Consider the following 25,033-nt stretch of genomic DNA (forward strand, 5'->3'; position numbering starts at 1 on the left):
GGTTGTGTTGCATGACATCACAAGGTTCCCAAAGAAAGCTGGAGAACCAGTTTGGCTTAACGGGTTTAAGGGATGAGGCAAGACATGCTTAAATTGTACAACACAATCTTAATTCTGATCAGTGGGCCGAAACTTTTATCTTCCTGATTTTTGATGTTTTTTGATGTTTTTTAACTGTGTTGTTCTTGTGCTTGATTCTATTCTGACAAATATGACTTAAAATAACTATATGTTTTGGCATATCCAGGCCCAGTGTTGGGTAAATTACTAATGACAAAAATGTAATCATATTACTTAACTGATTACTTAATCTAAAAAGTAATCACATTACTAATTATTTTACTTTTACGTTACTATCTAAAGCACTTTTCCTAGAAAGGTTTTTGGTTTTCCGCTCTATTCAAAATGTCTATATTTCCTCCTCATTCATTGTCGCACACCCTAATGCTAACAGATGTACAATTAATATTTTAAATGTATTATGCATATTACTTTAGCACAAGTAATGTACTTAAAAGTAATTACTTTAATTGCAAGTCAGTAACTAATCTGATTACAAGAATTCAAAATGTAATTTGTTACATTATTTTTGACAACGTAATTAGATTACAGTAACAAATTACTTTATAATTGGATATACCCAACACTGTCCAGGCCTACACAAATCAATCTGAACAATTATTGAATCCCAAACATTGAAGTAACACAGCTGGTGTCACCTGTTAGAACAAGATTTATTGCAGTTATTTTGTTGAACTCGTGTGTGTCAAAATCCGTTTTTAAATAGAGCTGCTGGGGCCCTTGCAGACAGCCTAGAGACTAGTTACCAAGTTGCACAAAAGTCCCTTGACACTGGCTGCATAAACACATGTTCCACTGAATATCATTTGGTTAAATGGATTGTGCAACATAGCATGCTGTTTTGTCGAGTATATTGCTGTTATGAAATTTTAAATATTAAGATGAGTATGAAGTACGTGGTTGGAAATACAAGTTAAGCTAAATCGACAGCATTTGTGGCATACTGCTGATTACCACAAAAAAACAATTTAGGGTCGTCCCTCCTTTTCTTTAAAAAAGCAAAAATCAGTTACAGTGTGGCACTTACAATAGAAGTGAATGGGGCCAATTATTAAAGGCAGAAATGTGAAGCTTATAATTTTACAAAAACACTTACATTAAATTCTCTGTTAAAACTTGTGTATTATTTGAACTGTAAAGTTGTTTAAATTGTTATTTTTACGGTCATTTTAGGATTTTAGTATTTACAGCGTTATGTCATCATGGCAACAAAGTTGTAAAACTGGATATAACTGTACACAGAAAAAGTACGCAAGTGATTTCATCACACTAAAATCATGTAAACATGCATATTGTTTATGTCTTTTGGCTATACTTTTGAAACAGTGAATAGTTTAACATTTACGGATTGGCCCCATTCACTTCCATTGTAAGTGCCTCACTGGAACCCAAATTTTTGCTTTTTTTTTTAAAGAAAAGGAGGGACCAGTATTAATTTATTTTTGTTGTATTAAACATTATGCCACAAATGCTGTCAATTGAGATGAACTTGTAATGATCCAGGAATATTCCTTTAAGTGGCACAGAAGATTTCCTGACCATTCACCCTTTATAAAGAAAGGAATGGGCAAACAATAACTGTAATGAAAGAGGGGGCTGGGTTAAAACCCAACCAGGTGAAAAATTCCAAGAAAGGAAATACTGTAGGCCTACTATTAGAGGACAATTCTATAAGTGTCCAGTTGATGTCACTGCAGACCAATAGACAGAACAACATTCCCCCAGATTCAACTCTTATCTTTAACTAGTATGTTGTAAAAAAAATATATATATTTTTTTAACTCAAACCAGGTGACAAAGTTTGGCTTTTTGTTGAGATGTTCTCTTCTAGCTATACCAATTTTGAACGGCACACTGGGTGGAATTGGAGTTTTGTTGTGCTTGGCTAAGCACCCATTCCACCAAAACAGATTTTCCAATGTGATTGCATGGATAAAAGAAGGAGCGAAAATACATTTTCACTTCATTAGAGTGCAGAAAAGGGTTAAAGAGGGTCAACTAACCACAGTTTCTATTGTTAAAGATAAAAGGCCAGGACAGTTCTCTCTCCTCGTTCACTGTGCCCAAATAGTTGCTTGAGCCTGTAAGCCTGTTATTTTATTTATTCAACAACTGCAACAAATCCTTCTGATATAGAGTTGTGTAGGTTTGTCCAAAAACCCAACACAGCTTCATCATTATCAATTCATGCCCCAGAAAGAAGAAAATGTCAGATGTCAACTGAAACAGGACACACAGAGAGATAGATAGATAAAGGAAGAATATGTCACTCATAGTAATTCACCACTTCAACTTGTCTTTGCATGGTCTATTTTCAAGATGCCTTTTGTTCAGTGTGTGTGTCGCACTAATTACCATGATCATTCAAAATGGAGCCCTACTCTTGCCTCCCACACAAGCTCTGAAAAACAATTCATACAGCTACACTTTTATGTAGGGAACAGATAAGTAAACATAATTTCAATAACCAAACTGCACGGGCAAAAGTTATTATTAACGGGTCAAATGGCAATGTCAATCAATATTAATTAAAATCATTAATGACACAGGCACTATCCAAATTATGGTCATTTCAATTGCCAGAGATAACAGGCCTCAGTGCATTGGCCAGTTGCATAAAACTGTTTTAGACTAGTCTTACTAGTTAGTCGTCTAAAACGTTGGTCTTAATTCTTTCAGTCAGTTGCATAAAAACTTAGATCAGTCTAATTTAAGACTAAAATGTAAGACAGTAGACCCCTGGGGGGTCTGGGTAGCTCAACGAGTATTGACGCTGACTTCCACCCCTGGAGTCATGAGTTTGAATCCAGGGTGTGCTGAGTGACTCCAACCAGGTCTCCAAAGCAACCAAATTGGCTCGGTTGCTAGGGAGGGTAGAGTCACATGGGGTAACCTCCTCGCGGTCGCGATTAGTGGTGCTCACTCTCAATGGGGCGTGTAGTAAGTTGTGTGGCTCGCGGAGAGTAGCATGAGCCTCCACGTGCTGTGAGACTCCACGGTGTCATGCACAACGAGCCACATGATAAGATGCGCGGATTGACTGTCTCAGAAGCGGTGTCCTCCGCCACCCGGATTGAGGCGAGTAACCAAGCCACCACGAGGACCTACTAACTATTGGGAATTGGCCATTCCAAATTGGGAGAAAAGGGGATAAAAAAAGAAAAAAGTAGACCCCCTAGGCAAACTTTTGTTTACATTCTATGTTGCCATGGTAAATAACTGTCAGCTGAGCCAGTGGGGGCTTAAGTTGAGGCTGAAAGGTGCTTGAGTTGAGACTTTGTAGAAGACTTTGACTTCAACGATGGTAACAAAATGTAATGTGTTTTTTAATATTTGGGTTAAAATCACAAAATTTGTTCATCAGAATCAATTTTGAAGCACTGTAGTCCTCTAATAAGCAAATATTTTCAGCGAATGAATGTATTGAGCATCCACTGTCAGCCATTTTTTTAAAGCTGTTCAGTGTCTTATATTTCCCACAATGCATTGCAAATTAGACTGTCTTACTAAAGACAACTGTGAGCTCGTTTTATGCAACAGGCTTTCTATGGCGTCTTTAGCTAGCCAAACTAATTGTTAGACGCAGTCTTAAGTTAATGGTTATGTTTATGCAATCGGCCCCAGGAGCTATGATGTCTGTAGGCGATTATTATGCATGTATAAAACTGCTCTATTACCATTTGCCTGTGTGCTGGTGAGTTGCATGCTCTTATGTTAGATGTTATAATTAAGCCTTTTATCTTCAAATGCACTGCATCCTTCCTGAATGATCATTATTAAACATGCTGAGGCTGGAGACCCTGATATTAGTGTGCACGTTTTTTTAAATTCCACTTAGCTTCCTATAACTAATTTACATTTAAGGAGCTCTGCCAGCTTGAATACGACAAGAGGGAGAAAAAAATGAAATGAAAAACAGCTTACGGACAGCGTCTTCGCTGAAGTTGGTAGGATTGAGGCACTCTCCGAAGTTGTAGTTAAGGCATGGAATTGCTTTGGTTGGCATGGGAACCATTTTAGAGAAACTGACAAAATTAGGCTTGAGCGTTTGCTTACAGAATAATGAAGAACCTAGTGAGATGTCAGCCTGTCATAAAAACTGCTTCGACTTTGTTGTCCTGGGGTGCGTTTCCAATACAAAGATGTAACTCATCTCCCAATCTCCCAAGGGGATTATGGGATATAAGTGTCCAGTCGATCCACACTTCAGAATCTCACCGGAAATAGTAGGCCATATGGGGATTTCCCACTTACAGTTATATGTATTCGGAGGATTCGGACATACTACTCCACTAGCATACAATTTAGTTGGGAATTATGGATATTTGGATGCAGCACAAATCTAAATCCGTGAAGACATGTCCAAGTCTTTTGTTTTGTAAGTCAGAGATAAAAGGTTTAACTCAATTTGGGTCTTAAATTTAGGCACCTATAAAGCTTTATGAAAAACCCAGGTAAAAGTGGATGGAATTTGGGATTTACAATTGTATTGCATCACAACAAATCTTTTCAGCTTAAGGTAGAGCATTTTCATGCTCTCAGAGATCAGTGCAAACCTTCTGGCAAACAATTAGCTGACTCCAGATAGTGCTGCATTTCTGAACACTTTGCAAACAGATGAAAGCCTCTGGCACTTCTGTGATAGACTTGAGCACAAGCTATTTCTCCATTCTGGAAGTGAGTGACTGAAAGGCCAGGCCTTTAGGGGAAATAAGAGGAGAACAAATGTGGCATTTATCAAGATCGATACCGTGCTCTGAAAGCCAATAGGAAGAGCTAACACAGTTCAGAGGTTCCACGAATTAGATGTTTTACATTAGAGCAGCTCAGTCATGGGCATAAATTCATCTGTTCTACAGTGAGGTTGAGCAGGAAAACAGGGAAGTAACACAATGTAAATGATGGTAAGAGATTTGCATAACCATGATCACTGGTACTATCTAGTCTTAAAGGAATAATTCACCCAAAAATAAAAGGTCTGTAATCATTTACTCACCCTCCTATTGTTCCAGACCCATATGACTGTCTTCCTTCTGTGGAACCCAAATGGGAGATGTTAGGCAGAATGTCCATGAATTACATAAAACACCATAAAAGAATCATAACAGTATTCCATACGACTTGTGTATTTTATTTAGTCTTTATTTAGTCTTTTGGACAAACAGACTGAAATTTAAGTGAAAATGAAAATCTTGCCCTCCTAAATAACTCTCAAATCTCATTTGAACCTCTGCAATACCGTATTCAAATATGGCATGTTGCAATCGGTTATGAGACATGTCAGAACCATCACTTACATCAAACCTGGTGCAATGTATTTTGAAATGAAGTTGCAAACGTAGGTTCGGGAGGAGGTTGCTCATCTAGACCTGCCAATCATATCCCAAGGATATATATAACAGCTGCCTCCCCCAATCTGGTGACAATTCTTCCAGAGTCCCACCACCTCCCCATCTCCAAATGTTTATTTCATTATGCCTATACCAATTATTATTTCAAAAATGTACTTTCTATTCCTTGCTTTAGTCAGATTGTGCTTGAGCCCCTCCATCATGGACAGCAGGACTATATGAACCAGTGAACTCGTGAAATGCCTTATTTGAATAAACACAAACACAAATTCGATTTGAGAGCTGTGGTGGAGGGGAATATTTTCAGTAAATAATGACTTAAATTCGGTCTGTTTGTCACACAAAGCTATTGTATAGCTTCAGAAGACTTGGAATCACATGGGTTTGGAATGTCATAAGGGCAAGTAAACGATGACAGAACTTTCATTTTTGGGTGAAAAACATATAAACATCCAAAAAGTATAACTCTTATGATTTACACACCCTTATTTTGTCTTAAACTCGCATGACTTTCTTTCTTCCGCGGAACACAAACAAAAATGTTTAGAAGAATATCTCAGCTCTGTAGATATGATGTCTGTTTGTCCATATAATGAAAGTGAATGGTGACCAAATTTTCAAGCTCCAAAAAGCACATAAAGGCAGCATAAAATAATTTATAAGACTCCAATGGTTTAATCCATGTCTTCTGAAGAAATCCAATCAGTTTTGGGTGAAAACAGACCAAAATATAACTCCTTTTTGAGTGTATATCTTGCCATTGCAGTCTCTAGACACAATCGTGATTTCAAGCTCAATTACACTTCCTAGTGCTTGACACGTGCGCAGAGCACTAGATGGTGCTAGGAAGTGTAATTGAGCTTCATCATTGTACCTAGAGACTGCAACGGCAAGATGTACAGACAAAAATGAATTATAATGAGTTTCTTCTCACCCAAAGCCAATTTGATTGCTACAGAACACATGGATTAAACCACTGGAGTCTGATGAATTATCTTTATGCTGCCTTTATGTCCTTTTTGGAGCTTGATTTTCAGTCACCGTTCACTTGCATTGTATGGACAAACAAACATCATATCTCCATTAAAATATCTTCGTTTGTGTTAAACGGAAGAAAAAAGTCATACGAGTTTGAGACGACATGAGGGTTATAATTATAATTTTTGGGTGAAGTATTCCTTTAAGAGGACAGGGAAACAGAGAGAGAGAGAAAACAATGAAACAAAGTTCAATAAGCAGAAATAGAACTTGACAGAAAGTGAAAACCCAGTAAGAAAAGTTTATTTCTGAATACTCCTTGTCAACACACTGGTTTCTTGCTGTTACATCTTGCTGCTGTTTTCTAAAATTTATTTTGTGAGGTGAATGTGAAAAAGAGCACTTTCTAAAGGAAATATAAACATAGAAGTGTCAACCAGCAGAAAAAAAAAAACATCTAAAATACAGAAGTCCACTTTAAATACAAGACCAGAAATAAATCAAAATATAATAAACTAATTAAATAACCAATAGAATGCAAAACAAAAGCCACAAAGCACCATTTTGTTAGCACAAAAGTTCCACATCATGTTATGGTTAATTCTCTTTCTTTTGCTATCTCTATTTTGTACAAATGTAATCAGCAATAGAAATTACAGAATCATTGAAGCTCTCTCTCTCCATTGTGCTGTGGCAAAGTATTTAGGAAGGATACAAGATGAGAAATGCTCACCATAGAGCCTGGGCAAATACTCACTGGTGAGAAAACATTCTCCTGAATGGGTGAATTAAGATCTTGTGCTTTAACAGAGTATTTGCATTCAGTTTTACCTCTGTGCTCTTCCTTACCTGATGATCAGGTCCATTAAAGTTCTCAATAGCAGATGTTGTCTGACTGTGTCACTGATTAATCTCACATTCTGTGCTTGAATCAATGCATTCATCAGAGAAACACAAGGCCCAATGTGGCACCTCAAAATAAAAAAAGTGACGAGTCTCAGCTTAATATGCAATACTTTTGAGCAGAATCCTAGAGCATCATTGTTTGTTAATGACATCATATGTTGCCCGTGTATGTATCCAAAAGTGTGTCCATTTTATTGGAGCATAAAGCAATGACTGCAGCAACAGACAAACAAATACTGTAAGCTGCCTATTGCCACTGTGCTTTGTTCCTCTCAAATGTACTTTTAGAATCAGGCTATTAAATCACCCTATAAATCTCACAGCATGAGCAATTTATGTTTTTGTCCTTGTGTCAGCTATTAGGCAGATTTCCATAAAATACTTTGCATGGAATTGTTTACACTAACAATATCTTAACTGTCATTACAGTGACAATATTGCAAACAGAATATCTAAGTGTTGAAAGTGGATGGAGAGGTCTCCTATGTACTCCCTCTAAACTCTGTTTGTTATTTCACATCTGTGTGCTCAGACCTCATTAGCATTTCAGTGTGGGAACAATGTACTAATCATCAGCTACTTAAACAGAAAGTGTACAATGTAAAGCAGAGGTTCTTAACTGGTTGTGCTTTAGGACCCAGATTTTACAATGGTGACCCATTAAAGTACAAAAATTGTTTATTGTACAAAGGTAATAAAAATTTTGTGAATTCTGTGAAATGAAATAAAAATTAAATGTATAAATATTTCCACGAGGCCAACAATATGCTAAATTATCAGTGTTGGGTGTAATCTGATTAAAAAGTAATTACTGTAATCGAGTTACTTTTAAAGTAAAAAACGTAACGTAACACATTACATTTTAAGTTCTAGTAATCAGATTACAGTTACTGACTTCAATTAAGTTACTTTTTAGTACATTACTTAGGTTACACATTTCTAAAACAGTATTATTTATGTAGAATTTAAAACACGACTTATGTTCATATGTATGTCAGTTTGCATTTCTGAAACAGCTGAAGGGCGTACGCCCCCTCATATGTCACTGTAATGTAGAAACATGGTGCTGAGTGTGACTTGTATATGACAGTGAACAAGGAGGAAATAAAGACATTATTTTGAATTTGTTTAGCAAAAAAAAAAAAACTTTTTTGTAAAAAGTAATTTAGAAGTAACGTAAAAGTCAAATAATTTGTAATGTAATTCTTTTTCAATGAAGTAATCAGATTACATTTTTTATAGAAATAATAAGTAATTTGAAGTGGATTACTTTTTTGAGTAAATTACCTAGCACAGCATTGGCTGTGAAGGACAATTTTGATAAGCATAAACAACAGCAGAAGTGTAATTTTCCAGTGTATCAAAAAAAGCAGAGGTTCTTAACTGGTTGTGGTTTAGGACGCAGATTTTACAATGGTGACCCATTAAAGTACAAATCCAGGGTGTGCTGAGTTACTCCAGCCAGGTCTCCTAAGCAACCAAATTGGCCCGGTTGCTAGGGAGGGTAGAGTCACATGGGGTAACGTCCTCGTGGTCGCTATAATGTGGTTCTCGCTCTCGGTGGGGCTCTTGGTGAGTTGTGCGTGGATGCTGCGGAGAATAGCGTGAAGCCTCCACACGCACTATGTCTCCGCGGTAACGCTCAACAAGCCACGTGATAAGATGCGTGGATTGACAGTCTCAGACGTGGAGGCAACTGAGATTCATCCTCCGCCACCCGGATTGAGGCGAGTCACTACGCCACCACGAGGACCTAGAGCGCATTGGGAATTGGGCATTCCAAATTGGGGAGAAAAGGGCAGAAAAAACCCTAAAAAAAACATTAGGCCAAATATCAGTATTAGCCATATTACCAAGAGACAGAATTTGCACCAAAATACTGTAGAGTTGATGCTGATAAGCCTATACAGTATGATTAGTTGCATTGCATTATTTGCATTTAGCATGTTTTTCTTCCCTGATGTCCGCAACCCTTCATAACAGACCTGTTATCCCATTTTTGGGTTAGGACCCACCAGTTGAGAACCACTACGATTGGAAGTGGCAATAAAAACAACAATACAGTAAAAAAGCAACACAAAAAGAGGAACTGTGTATTTGTAACCTCCATCCCTTTTCTCTCCCCCTTGCTCTCTTTTTTCAATCTCAGACTCTATCAGTGAGCATGGACAGGGAGCAGGTGAGTGATCCAAAGTGTTCATAAGTGAAGGGTGAGACTTTGGGCTACAGTAACTATGACAGGACTAGCAATCAGTCTCTCCCTCCATATAGAAGAATTCTCCTTCCCAAGAGGGGCTCGCCAATCAAATCGGTTGGAACGGAAGACACTTGCAGACTGTACAACGGAGTAGACACACTGATGAAGCACACTTTCCCTTCTTTTTTTTAGAGGAGAATTTCAAACAAATGTTAATTTAGTAATTTTGTTACTTTTGAATATCTGTTATATAGCAATTTGAGGTAAAATGTTCCTCACATACTGTAATGATTTGTCAGGTAGCCTAAAAAATGTGCTTAATGTGATTACGTCTAATTTAACTGGTTTTTATACAAGTCAAAAATGTTATTTATTATGACTGAATGAACCAGAATACATTAGGTTACACCAATTAAAGTAGTTCTTAAGGGTCAGGTGCAGTAGAAATAGTTCCTCAAAAGTAGTTCACAAAAAAAAAATACAATTCTGTCATAATATACCTACCCTCACGTTGTTCCAAACACATATGACTTTTTTTCTTATGTGAAACACAAATGGAGAAATTTTTTTGAATATTTCTTTCTGTGTGTTCAGTACAATGGCAGTTGATTGGGACCAACTTTAAAGCTTAAAAAAGGACAGGAAAGTATCTTGAAAGTAAAATTCATGTGGTTTGTGTATCATATTTCAAGTCTTCTGAAGGCATATGATAGGTTTTGGTGAGAAACAACCTGAAATGTACTGTATATCATGCTTTAGTGAAAATCTTGACGTCTGTTGCACGTTCATGAACATTGTTTTTAGTCATTGTATTGAAGATGAACCAGAATGTTCATTAAAATTTATCCTTTTGTGTTCCACATCAGAAAGTCTTACGGGGGTTGGAACGACATGAGGGTGAGTAAATTATGACAGAATTCTCATTTTTGGGTTAACTATCCCTTTGCCTGTATTATTTTTTTTACAATGTAGAAAGAACAAAGATATGTCATGAGGCAGGCAACAAAGACAATGCAAAGTGCATCATGACTGAATGTGATACAATGTTGGGGAAAACAACATAATAAAGAGACAGTGTAGTTCAATTGTCACTAATTTGTGAAAGTGAGGAAAAGCTTTCTCAGTTTTCTCAAGTACACAAAAATGATGCTTCATACAAAACATTTACACATGGTCTCCTTATTGCACCGGAGCAGAAAAAAAAAACATCATATTATTAGAAAAGTAATTTTCCTCCATCATTATCTAATTTCTTGTGAAGTTCAGTGTTGTCAATGAATCTATTTGGCAGTTCTTCAGTTGCAGGTGAGCTGTATGCTGCAGTGCTCTCTCACTTTCTTTCCCACTCCCTCTATTGTTTGTTTTTAGCCCTCGTGACTTCTGATGTCCCCTGATTTTGGAGATGCTGTTGGCCATTTACATCCCTGTGGTGCTGAGGCCAATGGCAGCAGCCTGGCTCATACATGGCAGAGTTTGTGCCACTTTGGGGAAGTCATGGGCTATCACACGACCGTTCTCTCCTCCACTACCCATCCTGGTCAGTGTAGAACTTAACATAGCTGCGTCAATGATTTGCTAAGAGAAAGGAAAACACAAAGAAGCTGGTCAGAGACAACTGCAAAAAGACATTGCAACACAAACTGGCATGTTGTTGGAAAGACTGGGGAAATATAAAAGGTATTGTTTATCCAAGAATGAAAATTATCTTATTATTAACTGACCCTCATGCCAACTCAAACCTGTATGACTTTCTTCCTTTTTGAAGGATGTAATATATGAGGTGTTTTTGTCCAAATGATGTCAATGAGGTCCAAAACTTTCAAATTCCAAAAAGGACATAAAGGCAGCAAAAAAAAGTCATCCATACGACTCGTAAGAACAGACAAGTGGACGATATAAACAGCAGTTCTAGCAAGAACATGCAAACGTGTATGCGTCAAGCATGAGGATATGTGAACGAGCCTCTCTCGTGAGCATGCATAAAAGAACTGAGTAGAAGTAAGGATTTTTGGTGAATATGGATTACATTTTTCTCACCTAAAGCTGTCATACTTCTTCAGAAGGCATGGATTAAACCACTCGAGTCATATCGGTTACTTTTATGCTGCCGTTATGTCTTTTTTGGGGATTGAAAATTTTTGAACCCTTTGATACAATAGTATGGACAAAAACACATCATTCATCCTTTAAAATATCTTTGTTTGAGTTCCGCAGAAGAAATTAAGTTGCTAACACTTTCTATTAAGCCTATATTTACAATGCATTATAATGGCATTATAAATGCATTATAATGCATTTATAATGTCTCTTAATACACCTTGTAGTATTTTATAACTTCCCAAAAATAATTGTAACTACAATTATAAAACATTTATAATATGCAACCTATTCATAGTCATACCTTAAAGACTATAATGCATTATAACACAATCAACACCCAATTTTATCCAAAGAAGCTGTAATGTAATGTACTGTATATAAATATAAATAAGTTATCATATAAGAGCTGTCGTGTAAAAGCAGCATAGTGTCAACAGTCATAAGGCTTTATGAAGTGATTATATACCATTATACGTGGTCTTGGCCTGCTTTTAATTCAAGTTACAAAAGCAATGTCTTCTTATAAACATCCATAAAATAAACTTGTAACATATAATACAAGTCAAGCTTAAAAAAATGGAAGTTATATAAAAATGCACAGAGTACAAAGGAACACACATTCACAATGTAAATTTTGGGACATAAAACATTTCCCCATGTAATTTTGCCAAACAGGGTGTAATTTAAGTGAAGCATATGTCATAGGCCTAATGAAACATCAAATATATCAGAAATCAAGAGTAGTATTGAGACTTAACGAGCTTTGCTTGTTGTATTTCCCTCAAAATATTTAGTCACTTAAGGAATGTTATCTTACATATGTATAGGTTAATGTCTTAATTGGACTGTACAAAACCATACTTTTTTTAAAATCCAGTGTATTTAAATGCATTTATGCATATCAGGACATCAGCACTTCTGTAGTTTTTATGTCTCCAAATAAGATGCAAAAACATTAGAGTTTATTGAATTAAGCCCATTTTCTTTTCTTGGGTGTGTTTTGTATAAGAAGTAACAACGATTTGGCTAAATGTGTTGTCAACATGCATATTTACTTATTTTCTATTATGAATGAGAGCAATTTATATGTTGTAACCTTGTAGCTTTGCAAGTGTTTTTCATGGAAAGGTATGCAAAAAAGACCTACTCCCTGAAAGATATTAATGAAATAAGTGTCCTGAGATATCTCACCAGTCTCTGTGACAACTCTAGACTCTGTAAACAGCAAACAAAAATGTGTCCGCAATCCGCCTTTCTGCCTGTCAAACATTTTGCCCGTTTTCTTAGTATTGTAGTTGCAGTGAATTATTGAGGCATAATGCATAATTATGCCATGTTGTTCATAACAGTTGTCAGTTGAGGGCGCTATTTTGCAGCTGTTGTTTTTAACATCCATCTCTGCTCTCAATAAAGCTAATTTTGGGATCTTTGGAGTTCTGGGTTTTGGAAAGAGGGGGCGTGGCTAATCCAAGGGGCTCAGTCTTGTGGAAGTAGAATAATTAAAACTGCTTTCAGCACCTTTAATGTCTCAAAATGTACATTGCATGTGTGTACCTTTGTATTTTGTGCATTGATATTTCATATTTAAATATTTTAAAATATCTAAAAATCTTTAAAACAAAATACATTTACCTAAGAAGCAGCATATAAGATATTTAGATGTGTTTTCAGAGACTATATCTTGAATATGAGTAATTTTTTTCTTTCTTTACTGCACTGGCAGAAGTATGAACAAGTGAAAAAATACACTTATATACAAAATACACTTATATTCAAGATACATTCTCTGAAAGCAAGTCTAAATATCTTATATATTGCTTCTCAAGTAAATGTATCTATTTTAAGGCATTTTAGATAATTTAAATGAAAAACAATACAAAAACACTTGATAACAATAGGACTTTATTTATTTATTTATTTATTTATTTTTGCAGTGCATTTTTTTACTGAATTAAATTTCATAAAAATCCAAAAAAAAAAAAAAAAAAAAAAAAGAATTCTACTTGTAATTCAGTGAATATCATTTAGAGGTATTTTTAAAAGATGATTTTGTCCTCTTTATTGTTAGTAAACAAGTTTAATATAACCTTTTAAATTGAGGCACAAGCTGAATAGTCAGTTAAGAGCTAATGATTAATCATTGCAATAACTGCCCGAATAGTCAAATAACTGTTCTAATAATTGCTATTAGTCGATTATCAAAATAATCATTAGTTGCAGCCCTAATAGCAAGCATGTTGTCACACAATATGAAATACATTTTTACAGTGGAAAAGGATTTTAGAATTAGGATTTTCAGCTAAATTTAAACAGTAAAACAATTATGAAATACAAAACAATTCACAAAAACAGCAAATATGTCAAAGGTAACGTACAAAAATAACAAAAATTGGTAGTAATAAATCTTATTAATTTATACAAATCAATACATGTAACAACTTGTCCCAATAAAAATGTGACAACATACTCTGACCTGACATTTACAAAAAACATGGTCCTGAGAACAGTTCAACCTTTTAGTTAAAATCTACCTTAATTATAGTTTCCCCTTGCCTAAATCACTGTGGTTTTATTGTGATATTGTTTTTGTTCTTGTTTACCCAATAGCTATATCAAAAATATAATGATACTGGAATAGTTTGGAGGCCAGAATTCACAAAAATAATTTTTATTTAAGAGGATTTTGAACTAGATGTTTAAAGCCAACATACAAACCCGATGCTAGAAAAAAAACCCACATTTTTATAATTGCACATTTGACTCAAAACCTTACAGTTACTGAGAAATACATCTTGTGACAATTTCCCCTTGTGACAACTAGCCCAAGTCTCCCCTATACAGTGCACATACAGTACTGTCTTGATGATGGCTAACTGTACTAAGCAATGACCACAATTATGTGTGTATGCCACAGAAACATTTAATTTGATCTGAGGATTTGCTCCAGTCAGTGCGGCATCATTTCATGATAAGAAATTGTGAAAGATAATAGGCATCCTGTGCATCAATGCTGAGACCAGCACACTAACTCGAAGCCCACTCTCTCATGCAGCAGTTTTACATAATGGAACCCTGTAGGCTTGAAACTAGAGCTAATGATGTGGATGTTGGCTTGTACATCCTTGATGAATAAATGATTTAAATCCAGATCACTTCAGTGGATTGCCAGGGATTACGTTGCTTAGGATGATGCAGACTAATTGGCCTGATAGCAACAGCGATTTGTCAATGTGATATTCTAAATGTGGCTGTTACTGTAAGGTCTTAACACTTGGGGTAACACTTGAATAAGAGAGCATATCATATAGTATGAGAAAAATATCATACATTACATATGCATTGTAAAAAATAATAAGGTGTTAACTTAAAGGGACAGTTCACCCCAAAAATGTTTAATTCTGTCATCATTTACTCACTCTCATGTTGTTTCAAACCCTTGACAAAGGAGATGTTAGACAGAATGTTGGCTTCAGTCACCATTCACTTTTATTGTATAGAAAAAGATGTGAAGAAATGAACGATGACAAACTTCTAATTTTTTGGTGAACTGTCCCTTTAAAGACCAAAAAAACCTGTGAGTATCGCTCCTGAATGTTAAGTATATTTAGGCAACACCTTTTTCATAAACCATGCCTTTAAAATTTTGAAGATTTCCCTTTGAAGGGCCTGGAATGAATATTATGAATCACCACATGACTTTGCGGGTAATAAAACCTATATAAGTCACTGTATTCTTCTTAATTTTGTAAGCATTAGAGAGCACTGTGCTTCAGGATTAGAGAGAAGCGCAGTGGGAGGTATTATGTTTACACCCAGCCACTATTAACTCTGTACTGCCAACACATTCCCTTGGCAAATCCCACAAAGGAAGTGGGGTCAGTATAAGATAGCAGACATAAAACATTATCAGTGCCAAGTGCAAAGCCCATAATGAAATGTGGACAGATCTAAATATTGCGCTGGATGCTTCAGGCTGCATATACATTTTGCTGGATGTTAAACTTGCTATGTAATGCATTATAGATCACTTTATCATGACAGCAGCTGAATGAGAGTTTTTTTTTTCTTTTTTTTTTTCTTTTTTACACACCTTCATCCTTCGAGACTCAATTCTGGATTTGTAACAGAACTCAACCAGGGCCACCAGCATGGCCAGCCCCAGCCCACCAATCAGAATGTAGAAAACTCCAGCCACATTACTGAGGCTCAGAGCACTGGTCTTATCCTGCTGGGCACAGAGACAACAATCAGATACTGGCACACACAAACACACACACACACACACACACACACACACACACTCACTCACATACACACTCGCTCACACACACACACAAACTGGTTTTTATATCATTGTGGGGACTCTCCATAGACTTCCATGCATTTTATGGATTTTATACAGATCTAACAATAATTTCTATCCCCTAAACCTAACCCTAAACCTAACCCTCACAAAAAACTTTGCATTTTTACATTTTCAAAAAAAAAAAAAAAAAAAAGCAATCTGAATTATGGGGACACTAGAAATGTATAAACCATATTTATAGCATAATACCCTTGTAATTACCAGTTTGTAACCTAAAACAAATGTCCTTGTATACCACCCAAACCAGCACACACACACACACACACACACACACAAATCTACAGCAAATCACAAAACATAAATGATCTCTTTCTTAAGCTATTCATTAAACACAACTATCTATTTAATAAAAACACATGAAATTCACAGCTCTTAGACATCACATATACACGTTAACATTGTTAACTAACAAAAAACTAGATAATTTTTATTAACTTTATATGTATATAATTATAACAATACAATTATTTTATATAATAATAATAATAAATAAAAAATAGTCAATAAAAAGAGATTAATATACTACTAAAACTGGCTAAATCATGCAGATTCATGCGAGAGTTGCAAGCTTCATTAAAATCTGGCGGTTTCTGTTTAGTGGTTTAATGGTAAAGAGATAGTTCACTCAAAAAGGGAAATTCATCATTTACTCACCCTCATGTTGTTGCAAACCTGTATTTTACGTACCTTGTTTAATTTACTTTTTTCTGTGGAACATAAAAAGAAAATTTAAGACAGAATATCAGGGACTGACAGCCTCAGTCACCATTCACTTTCATTATATGGAAAAAAGATGCTATGAAAGTGAATGGTGGTTGTTAGTCCATTCTGGATATTCTGCCTAACATCTCCTTTTGTGTTCCATGAAAGAAAGAAAAAAAAATATACAGGTTTGGAACAACTTGAGGGTAACTAAATGACAACTGAATTTTAATTTTTGGGTGAACTATCCCTTTAACACAGAATAAAAAAAAAAAAGCATTAATCAATTCAATACCTTTCCCTTTTTCATTTTAACAGTCTATATCTACACCTCTGATATAAAACAAATACATCTAGTCCTTATAATTTCAAGTCATGCAGTTATGAATCAAGTACTTTTTGCCTTGTTTATAAAACTTCTTTATTTAAATTTTAAGATTTCTTGTCCAAAGGTCATAACAGAGAGCATTTGGTGTCTCTCTCTGTCTCTGGTGGCGGAGACATCACGTCAGGGGTAGTGGGAGTCAGTGACATGCATCTGTCTGGTGACCGTATTGAGGTCTCATCCATTGGCATGCACATTGTCTTTAGACAGAGACAAGACAGCATTAAAGGACTCTTAAAGGGAAAGCAATCCAGTTGGAGGGGGCATTTCAAGGCAACACTTTTCTCTCTCCAGACTGTCATTTACTCATGCTGAGATGGAAGGATATCTTAAAGGGATATTTCCCCCAAAAATGAAAATTCTCTCATCATTTACTCACCCTAATGCCATCCCAGATGTGTATGACTTTCTTTCTTCTGCAGAACACATACAAAGATTTTGAGAAACAAATTTTGAGATCAATATTTAAATCCTTTTTTTACTATAAATCTATAAAAAAGATTTATGGTAAAAAAGGACTTAAATATTGATCTGTTTCTCACCCACACCTATCATATCGCTTCTGAAGATAAGGTTTAACCACTGGAGTCTTATGGATTACTTTTATGCTGCCTTTATGTGATTTTTGGAGCTTCAAAGTTCTGGTCACCATTCACTTGCATTGTATGGACCTACAGATCTGAGATATTCTTCTAAATATCTTTGTGTTCTGTAGAAGAAAGAAAGTCTGGGATGGCATGAGGATGAATATTCATGCTAGAACCTGCTTTGTTTAGCACTAAAACAACAACGCAAGTTCTTGCATGCTTTTTTAAGCTTTCAAGTGAGTCACTATTAACTGCCATTGTATTGAACGGACCGTGATATTGTTTAAAAAATTCGTTTTGTGTCCTACATTCAAAGGAAAGTCATATGGGTTGAAAATAAAATCATTTTTGTTTGAAATATTATTTTAAAAGTTGTAAGTTTGACTAGTTTTAAATAATTATAATAATTTAGTAAAATTATATATGTATACAAATCAACTTCAATTTCCACTTAACTTGTATTGGTAAATTCCACTTGTCTTTCTTTATTACTTCAATGATTCACTTCTTAAATTAGCTTAATGTCATACTGAAGACATAATTTTATATTTGTATATAATATTCTAATTTAGTTTATCCTAATTTGAAAGTTTTGTCTCTGTAGGCTGATATTACCTAGGCTCTTCTTTCTTGAGGTAACCTATATGTTTATTCAGTAAATATCAATTAATGTTGGATGTGAAAGACAGTACAAAATAAATGTGATCAATAAGATTTATTACCTTAAAAAAGTTGCTATTTACACCAGGTGTAAATAGCACTGGCCACACAGTATAGCTTTCTGCACCCCAATAGTGTGGTTCTTGAGACATTTAATTTAAAATACAATCTACTATACTTGCCCTCACCAGGTAAAGGTCTTTTGAATGACATTTCCTCAAACAACACTTAAATTAGCCAAAAAAACAAACAAACAAACAAACAAAAACATTATTTGAGCATTTTTATTTTCTTTGATCCGGGGAAATCAATGACTGCAATAATCAAGGCAGAAAAAATTATATTATTTGGAAATGCGGCAAAGAACCAAGTGCCCATAGGCACTGAGTGAAGAAAAAATATCCACATTGCCTATTTCTATAAATATTCTATAAATACACCCCAAGCATCACATCTATTTTGTAATGTGGGAAGTAATAGGGGTCAGACAGCAACATGATGACAGTGTGCATAAGTCTCTGGGTAAATGGCAGACTGGAGACAGAGCTGGAGTGTTTCAGAGAGAGGAGGACAGGGCCTTGAGTAAAGCACTAAAGCTGGATCTCACAGTGATGGAAAGGACTGATGAGTGAACTGACCTTTCTTGCGGAGTCCTTGCTTCCACACTCCCCCTTATCGTACCACCATTTGTTTTTCAGTTTGTCTAAGATGGCTTGCTCATTGAGTTTCAACACCGCTAGGTTTACAGGGATTCTTCAACCAGGAAAATAACATAAATAACATTACCCATGTTATCTTATGTTATTCAGCATTTAAGCAAACATACACTTATAATTATGTTTTGATGTGTTCTAAATGTCTACAGATAAATAGGAAAGAAAATTAAAGAACAGAAAAAAGAAAGAACAGCACAGTCACAGAGTTTGAATACTGTCACTGCTAAAAGTGATATGCATTAATACTCCATCCAGCTTAGTGGCCTTTCTCCCTACTGCAAGATGTGTATTACAATATCACTTTGGGTAACCGGCAAGAGATGGAAACACTCGGATTTGCACAAATTTGATAATCCATTTTTAATAATTTAATAGGTCTCCAAAACTCAATGATATTACAATGTATTTAAATAAGCCTTTGAGTAGGAATGTTTTGAGGTATAACAACATTTGTTAGAGCAGAGCACAACTGCAGCCGAGGTGTTTGTTAACCGAGGTTGCCGGTTACCCCCCCAGGTGGATAGCTCATATTGGGGCTGACCTTGGAATCACCTCCTCCGCTGCCACACTCTCCCTTGTCGTACCACCATTTGTTTTTCAATTTGTCCAACAGGCCCTGCTCGTTCAGTTTTAACACTGCCAGGTTTACTGGGTTTCTTGAAATGATAATAAAATAATCTGGGTCAGCATTGGTGATATGATACGGCGAGGCAGAGGTTGTGTCAAAAAAAGTGAGTCTATTAAATCTTAGAGGAAGTGAATAAAACATAAAACTGAGCTGACTGTGCGCCTGGCTCTGCTGGCCTTGTTAATGTAATATTAGTTGTCTTGTGTTGTGCTAAAGTGTCAAAAAATGTGCTGCGACCAAATGATGAGAGATTTTACAGAGCAAGACCCGGATTCTGGGCAAATTAGCAATGCTCTGGACTTAAGCTCTTTGGCCTGTGTAAGAGGATTCCCAGATTACATCAGTATTACTTTAGATTAGCTCTGGATAATCTATTACTTTGCCATTTTAGTAATAAGACACTGTACATTTTGGGAAATCCTGCTGCTGCCATTACTCCCAGAGCATTCTTAATACGGCCCCTACTCATCTGTGTGGCGGTGTCTTTCTCAGTAAAACCCCTGACTTCTTCCAGTACCCCTCGAGACAGGTGCAGAAAGAGGCCAGTGTGCTTATGGATGACTAAAATAAAGCTAAACTTCATCCATGAACATTAATCTGAAGTCTTCAGGGTATACAAGACAACATTGATGTCAGGAAGAGTAATGGTGGGAAGGAGCATCTCAGCATCTACAATTGAACACAATGTTGGATGAGAGATGATTCTGTGAGAAAGGTGGTGAAAATGCCAGAGAAAGTTCTTGAATTATTTGTATGTGCCTAAAACAAAAATGTATACAATTTTTTTTTATTTATTTTTTTTAGTTTTTGGACACTTATGCCACACCTAAAAATGTATGCATTTCATTGCATCCGATAAATATCAAACCAAGTTACCTTTATTTTAAAGAAAGTCAGCACAAGCACACTTTGCAAGCAAAACGTTTCACAAAAAGTCACTTGTTAGGTTTTATATCATAAAAATAGATATACTGTTCAAAATTAAGACAAAGTATTTAAGCACTTTCTGGTTGTCAAACGTTTGTGGAACATGTCCATAGTTAATTCTGACAAAACAGTTGTAATAATTATTGGACCAAAAAACCTCTAAAAACAAGATTCTGGAATAAAATTTGTCTCTCGATGGATGTACTATTACATCATCTTCTAAAGTTAAAAACTTGGGTGTTATGTTTGATAGCAATCTGTCCATTGAAAATCACATTTCCAATGTTTGTAGAACAGCATTCTTCCACCTCAGAAATATTGCCAAGTTATGACACATGCTCTCTGTTTCTGATGCCAAAAAACTCATTAATGCGTTCATGATCTCAAAACTAGATTATTGTAATGGACTACTGGGAGGATGTCCTGCAGGTTCAATAAATAAGCTTCACTTAGGTCAGAATGAAACTAAGAAATATTATAATATCAGCCCAATTGAATTGTCACTACATTGGCACCACATTACCATATGTTAAATTTTGTATAAATTTTAACATTTTGCATGTCTAGATCCACAGTACTATAATCCATCACGGTCACTATGATCGCAAAATTTCGGTGTGTTCATAGTACATAGAATTTAAAAATCCACAAAAAGAGGTAAATCCTTTTCTTATTTGGCTCCTAAACTATGGAATAGTCTTCCTAACATTGTTCTTGACTCAGACATACTCTCTCAGTTTAAGTCTAGACTAAAGACTCATCTCTTCAGCCAGGAATACACCTAAATTATCTGTCAACATCCGTAGTTATGCTGCATTAGTCAGGTCTGCCGGAACCGCAAACACTTCTCATATTCTATAACTCTGCTTTAAAGTGAACGGCATTGGTGGTAATATTATTCTATTTATTCCCTGTCTAATACATATTCAGAGGTTACCAGAGCCTGCCAGGTCCAGCTCCGGTCCAGCCCGAATGTTCAACTCCCACCGCTATGTGTCGCTGAGCGATGACTACTAACTGCAGTCTGTGCCAGCCAGGCAGCGAGGGGCACTTCAATGATCACTGTCTGCATCACTTCAATCTATTAAGTTGGACTTCACAGAGAATGAACGGCTGCCAACTCCAGCCGTATAACAAAGCGTACTTCACTGGCCACTGCCTACACCTCGGATTTGTGATGGACTTCAATGGAAAAGTACCACAACAAGCTTCCAGCTGGACTGTGAGGCCCACCTCGCTGACCTCTGCCAGCATCATTTTGGTCAAAGGTTGGACAACACTCTCTCAAAATGAAATACATAGACAGTAAATTAATGCCAATTAATGTAATGTCTTCATCAGCCAAATAAAAAAGGACACTGCATCTAAATGCACTTCCACTGTCAATTCGGGAAGGACTTCAAAGACATTTAATCATTAATCTTACATTAGTCCACCAACATCAACTCAGTTTACTCAACACATGATTTGCATTACACGTAGATAGCTAATATTGATAATATTCATGCTGTATAGCCAGAGGGGAACTAGCTCCCCCAGCTGAACCTGGTTTCTCCCAAGGTTATTTTTCTCCATTAACTAACATCTTATGGAGTTTTGGGTTCCTTGCCACAGTCGCCTTTGGCTTGCTCGCTGGGGGCCTAAAGACAAATCATTTTAAATGCATGATTTTAATAAAAAAAAGAAAAAAAAAAAACATTTGTACGTCTCTGGTTCATATTGGTCCTTTTTTAGCTTTTGTTCACAGTTTACACTAGATTTTTTTGATTAGCTGGAGTTAAGATTTAGTTTTTAATTAATAGAATTATCACTTGTCCATGTTTCTTATTGTTAAATGCTTCTTATGTATGAACAGGCACTCAACTCTGGTACTGAAAACAGGGTTTAGCATTTCAAAATGCAATACAATGAACTGATTGGATTGCTGTGGTCTGAATTTTAAAGAACCAAAGTATTGTGATAAATTTAGTCAATGTGATGAGATGCAAGAGAAGAATTAGACATGGAAATCATGGTATGCACACATTAATATTAAATAATTTACTCTCTTGACAATCAAAATATGGGGCGCAAGGAGTAAATATCTTGTTGTGATGAGGGTTGATGGTACAGAACAGTCACAGACATTTATAAATAATTCCAATCAACACATAAAAAAGAGGTCACAGAGGAGACATTTCTTAAAAAAAATAAATAAAAAAAAAACACAATCAAACTAAAATATCAGGCAAAGATAAACTACATACTGGCAAAGTCCAGGCCAGTGTTATTATCATTAATGAAAAATAAAAATAAAAATAAAAATAAATGAAAAATTAAATAAAAAATAAAAACAACCATAATTGGAAAAAATGAAACTAAACTTAAATAAATTTTATGACTCTTTTACTAAAATTAAATAAACATGACGATTAATTAATTTTAATTCTTGGTAAAGACAGAATATTATAAAAATTCATTAAATATGAAAATGGCACTAGATAACTAGCAATAACACAAGAAGGCCATGAGATTTAACGGCATAAAAATATTTAAATAATATTAGTTAACGCATTAACCTTGGCAGGCCTAAAATACTAAACTAAAATAAAAATTAAATATTCTCAAAAACAAAAACTAATCTGAAACAAGAAAAAAACGTCATGGTTACTTGTGTAACCTCCATTCCCTGATGGAGGGAAAGAGACATTGTGTCGATGTAGTGACACTAGGGGTCACTCTTGGGAGCCTGAGACACCTCTGGTCTTTGATAAAAGGCCAATGAAAATTGGCGAGTGGTATTTGCATGCCACTCCCCCAGACATACGGGTATAAAAGGAGCTGGCGTGCAACCACTCATTCAGGTTTTATGCTGAGGAGCCAAGACAAGGTCTGGCCATTTCAGCGGGTAGTTCAGTGTTGTGGCAGGAGGGACACAACATCTTGTTCCCTCCATCAGGGAATGGAGGTTACACAAGTAACCATGACGTTCCCTATCTGTCACTCACTCAACGTTGTGTTGATGTAGTGACACTAGGGGTCCCTATACAAAACACCACAACTGGCTGAACTGTGTTACGTGAACTGGTGGTGTGTGATGGGCAGACAACTGTGTGCCTCTTACCCAGCACACCAGGCCGACACGTAACCACCCCCAACATAGTTATGAGTGTTGAACGGCCCTTCGGGGACAAGTTGACTACCCAAAAGATAGAGACAGGCTAGCCCAGTCGTGGCCTCTTTTCCCCTTCTTTTTTTCCACTCCCTAAAAAAAGGGGGAATAATTGACTGGGCCGACCAGGTCTAGTCGGAGGGTGTCCCTCCCAAGGGGAGGACACCGCGGAGACCACACCTCGCTCAGAGAGAGGGGGGATATTTAAGTGGAAAATACGTCACATGGTCTTGCCGAACTATGTCAGAAGTATGTCATGTGGAGAAGTCTCATGGTAGGTCCTACCCAACGGGGGAGGAGTTACTAGAAACATGGAGACTGTGGCAGAGGGGCCTCTGCCCAAGGAAGACGCAGTTTGCCAACAGGGAAACGAATTAGCGGAAGATATACATCGCACCGCCACATGCGGAGCACCTACCCTAGAACAGGGCTTTTAGTTAGCACGTGTACTGGGCCGGCAGCAAGCCTCTCCGAAAACTCGACTGCCACAGGGCTCGGAGGAAGTCAACCAGGGAACATAGTTTGTGAACACTACTGGGAGTTAATGGTGCACGTCTTCATCTCAGAGGAGGTGAAAGGCACTATGTGCAAGCGATACACCCGGCCGGCTATCCTGGGCTTATCCGCTTGTATTGCGTGCCACTATCCGGGACGAAACCTGTTCCACCCAGAGGTTGTGGAACCTCGCAAAGGTGTTGGGTGTTGCCCAGCCCGCTGCTCTGCAAATGTCTGTTAGAGAGGCACCCCTGGCCAGGGCCCAGGAGGCCGCTACACCCCTGGTAGAATGGGCTCGTAGCCCTACTGGGGGCGGCACGTCCTGGGCGTGATATGCCATAGCTATGGTGTCAATGAGCCAGTGGGCGATCCTCTGCTTGGAGACAGCGCTTCCTTTCCGCTGTGCACCAAAGCAGACAAAGAGCTGCTCAGATATCCTAAAGCTCTGCATGCAATCCAAATAGATGCGTAAAGTGCGCACTGGACACAGCAACGACAGGGCTGGGCCTGCCTCCTCCTGGAGCAGCGCTCAAAGGTTCACCACCTGATCCCTAAAAGGGGTCGTGGGAACCTTGGGCACGTAGCCCGGTCGGGGTCTCAAGATCATGTGAGAGTAGCCCGGACCGAACTCCAGGCACGTTTCGCTGACTGAGAACGCTTGCAGGTCTCCTACCCTCTTGATGGAGGTGAGCGCAGTCAGGAGGGCAAAAGCTCAGCTGACTGCAAAGGCTCAAAGGGGGCTCTCTGTAGACCCTGAAGAACTACAGAGAGGTCCCATGAGGGAACAAGGCACGGTCTGGAGG

General features: G+C 36.9%; 1 protein-coding gene across 3 annotated transcripts in view; it reads right to left on the reverse strand.

The window, feature by feature from the left end:
• Positions 1-9,466: 9,466 nt before the first annotated feature.
• Positions 9,467-25,033, reverse strand: part of LOC127428608 (glutamate receptor 1-like) — a 126,394-nt gene continuing 110,827 nt past the window's right edge. The window contains exons 14-16 of one of the 3 annotated variants that reach the window (XM_051677047.1): positions 19,571-19,685; positions 15,704-15,838; positions 9,467-11,088 (exon numbers count right to left, since the gene is read on the reverse strand). In XM_051677047.1, the coding sequence (XP_051533007.1) occupies positions 10,930-11,088; positions 15,704-15,838; positions 19,571-19,685 (409 nt within the window). In that variant the 3' untranslated portion in view covers positions 9,467-10,929. Of the gene's footprint in view, positions 11,089-15,703; positions 15,839-18,951; positions 19,067-19,570; positions 19,686-25,033 lie in introns of all 3 variants that reach the window. The other 2 variants (XM_051677048.1, XR_007895117.1) reach the window with 2 other exon arrangements.

The sequence above is a fragment of the Myxocyprinus asiaticus genome, chromosome 38 (assembly GCF_019703515.2).
Source record: "Myxocyprinus asiaticus isolate MX2 ecotype Aquarium Trade chromosome 38, UBuf_Myxa_2, whole genome shotgun sequence".
NCBI lineage: Eukaryota > Metazoa > Chordata > Actinopteri > Cypriniformes > Catostomidae > Myxocyprinus > Myxocyprinus asiaticus.